General features: G+C 51.5%; 1 protein-coding gene across 1 annotated transcript in view; it reads left to right on the top strand.

Moving 5' to 3' along the window:
* The first annotated feature begins 1,699 nt into the window (after positions 1–1,699).
* PIP5K1C (phosphatidylinositol-4-phosphate 5-kinase type 1 gamma) overlaps positions 1,700–6,000 on the top strand; it is a 55,435-nt gene continuing 51,134 nt past the window's right edge. The window contains exon 1 of the mRNA XM_087816644.1: positions 1,700–1,918. Coding sequence (XP_087672770.1) covers positions 1,825–1,918 — 94 coding nt within the window. The 5' untranslated portion in view covers positions 1,700–1,824. The remainder of the gene's footprint in view (positions 1,919–6,000) is intronic.

Genomic DNA, 6,000 nt, shown 5'->3' with positions numbered 1-6,000 from the left:
TGAGTCATTGATCAGCCACCTTCTGCCGGCCCCCTACTGGGGATTGAGCCTGAAACCCAGGCTTGTGCCCAGACCAGGAATTGAACCCTGACCTCCTGGTTCATAGGTCAACGCTCAATCACTGAACAACGCTGGCCGGGCTACACACATGCACTTTAGTCAAATTCTATTTCAGGTTTGTTAAAATTAGCAGAGTGACATTGTCACCCCACAATTTCTCCCTTCCCAGAGGCTCTGTCCTCTTAGCTTCTTTTAAGCTAAATTATGCTGACATTCACTTCCCTCTCTCTAAATAATGCCTATTTGGCCACTTCTTGATTTTTCCATTTTAGTTTGACTTCCCACCAGAAGAGGTTCAGAATCAACCTTGAAAAAAAATTTTTTAATCCTGTCCCGAGGATATATTTTCCATTGCTTTCCAGAGAGTGGAAGGGAGAGAGACACATCGATTGTGATCGAACGAAGGACCCTTCAGTCCTTCAGCTGATACTCTAACCACAGAGCCAAACCAGCTGGGGCTGAATTTTTTGTTTTATTTTTTTCATTTCATGATACTTATCACTGATCCAACCCCCAGCCCTTCTCCAATTGTCTGAACCAGTGCTTCTCAAATTCTCTAAGGCACGCTAATTGCTTTAGGGGACTCATTGAAACCTAGACCGTGGGGTCCCACCCCAGGAGTTTCTGATGCAGGAGGTCTGGGGTGGGGCAGGAGATTCTGCATCTCTACCAAACTCCAGGGTGATGACTCCCCAGCACCACAGACAATGATGAGGGACCATGTCTCTGAGTCAGGCAGGCCTGGGTGAAAACATCCCAGCTCCATCTCTCACTATCAGGGTGCCTGGGCCCCCCACCCCTCCCCTACAGCAGAAATAATTAGTTATGAAGAAAACTGACAGTGCATTTTTTACTCCCCAAATCATGCCCTCACAATTAATAACCACCTAGCCATATCATTAATAAGTTCACCACTATACTTTAATAACAACAGTAAAACAATTATTCTTTATACATAAATACACTGATTCGTAGCACAGTTCTTAGTGTAATTCTCTGAGCTCCTGTTTTCTCATGTGTAAAATGGGGATGATAATAGTTTTCATCTGCTTGATCAATATTGTCAAATATTTATTGTTTCTAGGTAAAAGGTTCTGTGTTAGGTACCGGGAATATATTAATAGTAAAAAACAGGTCCCTAACTTAGTGGAGACATTGCATACAAAGGCTTTCGCACTGAGGCTAGCATTTAATAATATTATTATGTACTATAAGTAACATTATACATAATATTTTTACATAGTATATTAATATTAATTACATAATATATAAATTTTATTAATAACATTATGTCTATCATAATACATATAACTTTATATTGTGCATAATGAAAATTAAACTTTATCAGATTGTAATTAGTACTTATATTAAAATAGTTAACACAATAATGTGTTACTTATAATATGATGATAAGTAACTTAATCATAAATATTGTTTATATTTCATCTGTAATATTAATACCATTGCAACGCTAAGCGACTGGCATGGCGCTGCCCTTCCACACCCTGGGCGCACGGCGACGCTCGAGGCGCTCCCGGGCCCGGGACGCGCTCAGGTCCCGCCCCCGAGTCCTGATTGGCTGCGCGCGCGGTGCGCGATGGCGCAGCGCCTGGCCCCGCCCCGGCCCTCCCCCTGCTCCTTGGACTCGGCTCCCCTTTCCATCCTCCAGCCGGCGGCGGTTGTTGTTCGGCGGCGGCGGCGGCGGCCACAGCTCGGGTCGTAACCTCCGGCCGCCGGCTCGCTACCGGGTCCGCGCGCGCGGCCATGGAGCTAGAAGTGCCGGATGAGGGGGAGAGCGCCGAGGGAGGGACCGTGACCTCGGAGGCGACCTGGGCCTCGGAGAGCGGCGCAGCGGCAGGTAACGGTTCCGGACCTCGCGTCCCTTCAATGCACCCGGAGTGGACCCGCCTGCTGCCCCCGCCGGGGCCCACTGGACGAGTCCGAGTGCCGGAGGGGCGCCGAGCCCCGCTGCTGGGAGACCGGAACGTTCCACTCAGGGGTGATCGCGGGGGGGGCATGGAACGCCCCACGACCCGGCCGGGGGACTCGCCTCCCGGGGCCCGGGGGAAGATGGAACCCCCTCCTGGGGGCTGGGAGTGGTGCCGCCTATTCCGGGGGTCCCTTGGGGGGGCGCCCGTCTGGGGGCGGGAGTGGGTGCAGGGCCCCGTTCTGAGAGGCTGTGGGTGGAGCATCTTGCTTTAGAAGCATGCGGGGAAGACCGGTCCTCGTCTCTGGGCCGGTGAGACCCCTCTTAGACCCGTGGTGGGCGAGTGTTCCGTCTCCTGCTCAGGGCGCTCAGGGACGACCTCTTTCCAGTTTTGTTGGGAGGGGGGCTGCTTTGCGTGTGTGGAATGATGAAGCACCCCTGTTCCAATGAGGGGGCCCTGTCTCCAAGGTGGGGCATGAGGAGGTGATACTGTACCAGATGTGCCCCCCTGTCTGGACCCACTTTCTGGACCACACACCTTGCTGGTATCAGCTTCCTGGCCTCACCCTTTCCCCTCACAAGCATTCAGCCCTATGGGCACATCTTATTGCCCTGAAAGGCCAGGGGCAGCTGAGGTGGAGGAGGGAGGGTCTTTGTGGCCATCTGGGTCAGTCTCCTGACTATCTGTTCTGTCAGTGAAAGTCAACGGACTCACCCCATTCTGGTGCACTGGCCATTTCTTCCCTTTCTGGACCTCACTTTACCTCCCTGTCACAAGGGGTGGCTAAGGGCATGACATCTCGAGGCACCCTCAGTGCTGGGGCTCTCTAAGCAGACAGGAAGAGTAGGCCCTTTATGCCTTCTCTCTGGACACTGGGGGTCTGCTATAGCCATGGAGGGCCACTGCTCCCTGGTGCCCCTGTTCTTGACTTGCTTTCCTCACTCTACAGCAAAGCAGGTGTAGAGAATGAGGTAGCCTCGCCTAGCCGGGCCAGCTCCAGGCCCCCTTTCCCTGGCGTGGAGTACAGATGTGAGCCACTGTGGTTCCTTCCCTGAGGTCACAAGCTCCCAAATAGGAAGTTTCCTGATCCAAAGAACCCTTTGCTCCTCCCAAGTAGCCTTCATGGGCGGAGTCCTGTAGATACCCACATGGGCATCCATCCCCCTTCTCCCCTGGGCCTCCAAAAGCTTTCTTGGCAGGCAGGGAGATGCTGTGCTGCCTGGGAGTTGGGAGAAGTGTCTGAAGAGAGAGCCAGAGTGAGCATCCTGGGCTTTGGAAGACTCCCACTGCTTCTTTTCCCACTGCCATCTGGAACTGCCTGGTAGATGACCTGTTTCCTTCTGACCATTCAGTCGCCTCGCCTTTTCAGCCAGTATCCTTGCCTGGGTAGCATCACCTTTCTCAGCACCCTGACCTCTGCTATCAGCCCTCTGGCCAGCTGGTCAGAGACAAAATAGCCCCAGAATCAGTGACCACTGGAAAGCTACAGAGCAAACTTTTATCTTCTCAGGGGTTGGGTGAACTGATTAGGGACAGATAAAGGCCCAGCCCCCTGGCTATGGCTGGGTCTGAGCGTTGGGACCTGGCAAATACGGGCTGGCCCTCCCTGCCCGTCAGCAAAATCCACAGAAATCTGTCTCCCCCAGCTAATCACTTATTTTACTCTCTTTAAAGAGCTGCCTCTCCCCGTCCAAACCCACTTCTCCTGACCTAAGTTCTGTGAAGTTTGTGTAAGAGCTGCCCACCCTTTTCCTACTGCTGTACAAATACATAAACACATAAACAGGTGTGCATGTTCTTCACCATGGTGGTTCATGCTACACCAGGGTCTCTTTCCTTGGCACTATTGACTTTTTGGGCCAGAAACTTTTTTGTTTTGGAGAGGCTGTCCTGGGCACTGGAGGGTGTTGAGCAGCATCCCTGGCCCCCACCCACCCAATGCCAGGAGCTCCTTCTCCCAGTTGTGACAACTACAGATGCCCTAGACATGGCCCAGTGTCCCCTGGAGATAATCACCCTGGTGGGAAGCCACTGTACTATACCTATTGTTCTGTAACTTGCTTCCTTTTTGTCTGTAATAGTGTGGATCTTTTTCTCTATGTTGGTATCCATTATTTTTTTCAGAGAGAAAGAATACTATGTTGTGGTTAAGAGGGTGGAAATCCCAGAGTTATACTGCCTGGTTCCACTGAAGAACAAATGCCTCAACCTCTCCTAGCCCTCAGTGTCCCCATCTATAAAATGGGGTGAGAGTGCTTGATGAATGTTAGTGACAACTGCTGTAGGCACCAACCGTTACTGATACCAGCCTCCTGTTAAGGGACATTCAGGTTGTTTGTGGAGTTGCCTTTTGATGTTAGAAGCAGTAAATGGCCTGTCTTTGAACATGGGTGCTTCCGTTCCTCAAAATTGGAGTCCCATCTTGGAATGGCTGGGTCAGGGTCTAGCAGATTGAAAAATGACTATCAGATACCTGATTGCTTTCCAGGAAGGTGTGGAAGGGGCCAAGAGAGACTCTCTGTCTCCCCATAGCGTTGCCAGCTCCAGATGTTATCAGCCTCCATCATTTTGACCAATCTGATGGGAGGTGAAACATATCTCGGTGTTTAGAATCTGGTTACTTTAAACACCTGTGCTGCCAAGTCCTGGTCCAGAGAAGGCTTGAGGGGGTTCTCCATTGGCTTTTGGGGGTTGTATGGGGCGCCTGGTTCCTGGGGCTTGGACACATTCACAGGGCCAGCTGTGGGGCTTCTTAGCTGCCTGTGGGCTTTGGGCTGAGCTGTGGTCTGCTGTTTCAGAGCCATTTCCCTCCTGTTCTTCCTGTTCCTGTGATATCTCAGAGCAGTGGACTTCTTCCCAGACCTCCCAACCCCTCCCATATCTAATCTGGTGGCAAATTATGTAGCTTTGCCTTCAAAATGGACCCAGAATCTGCACACTTCTCCCCCTCCTCTGCTTCCACCTGGTCCAGCCCCATCATCCATCACTGGCCTGGTTCTTCGTCCTTTCACATGCTCCCTACAGCTAACCCCAGAAGGCTCCCATTAACAACTGAGTCAGGTCCCGTCCCTTTTCTGCCTACAACCCTCAGGACTCCCAACTTCCTCCAGGTAAAAGCTCAGATCCTGCCCGTCGTTCACAAGACCCTGCACAAAATGCCCCTGTCCCCTCCCCACCCTCACTTCCTGCCTCTGCCACCTTCATTCACTCTGCTCTAGCCACATAGAGCTCACAGTTTCTCTTAACACTCCAGGCATAGTCCTGCCCCAGGGCCTTTGCATAGGCTATGCCTTCTGCCTAGAAAGCTCGTCCTCCATATCTGTCATTTGCTTCCTTGGTTTGCTCAACCTTTTGCTGAAATAACTCCTCCTCAGTGAGGCTTCCCCTGCTATTTGAGGGAGGCCTGAGAGAAGGGTAAGAAGACAGCACAATTCAAGCAAAGTCCTGATGTGCTTGAAGAACAATGAGGGGTCAGTGTGCCTGGGGTGGGGCAGGCATCATCACTGGAGGCCTTCTCTGTAGCTGTGGGTGAATGGTAACCAGGGATTGTAGTGCCCCTTGTCCCCTTATTGTGAGTAAGCTGTGACCTTAGGAGACAGAAAGCTCCCAGTTTGAATTCCACCCTGGCCACTTTCTAGGAATGCAACATAAGCCTTTTGGACTGGCAGCCTTGGTCTGTTCCATGGAAAGGCCTTGAGGACTGGACCACCTTTACCAGACGCCTCAGTGTCTCCATCTGTGAAATGGGTGTGATGACTATACCTTTCTTATAGGGCTTGACTGAGTGAATTGATGTGCAAAGCTCTTAGAAGGGTGCCTGGCATGTAGTCGACTCCATGTGAGCGCTGGGGTTTTCCCTCCTCAGGTCCACACGCAAGTCAAAGGGAACTGCACATCATAGACTGCTGCTTGGAGAGCCTGGCACAAGCTGGAGTCTGCTGTGGGACTCAGAGTATGTGAGGATGTGCAGTTGCCTCTTAGCCCTTGAACAATGCTTATTGAACATTTATCC

Source organism: Miniopterus natalensis, chromosome 4 (genome assembly GCF_054644295.1).
Source record: "Miniopterus natalensis isolate mMinNat1 chromosome 4, mMinNat1.hap1, whole genome shotgun sequence".
NCBI lineage: Eukaryota > Metazoa > Chordata > Mammalia > Chiroptera > Miniopteridae > Miniopterus > Miniopterus natalensis.
This window is presented reverse-complemented; position numbering and strand designations above follow the sequence as displayed.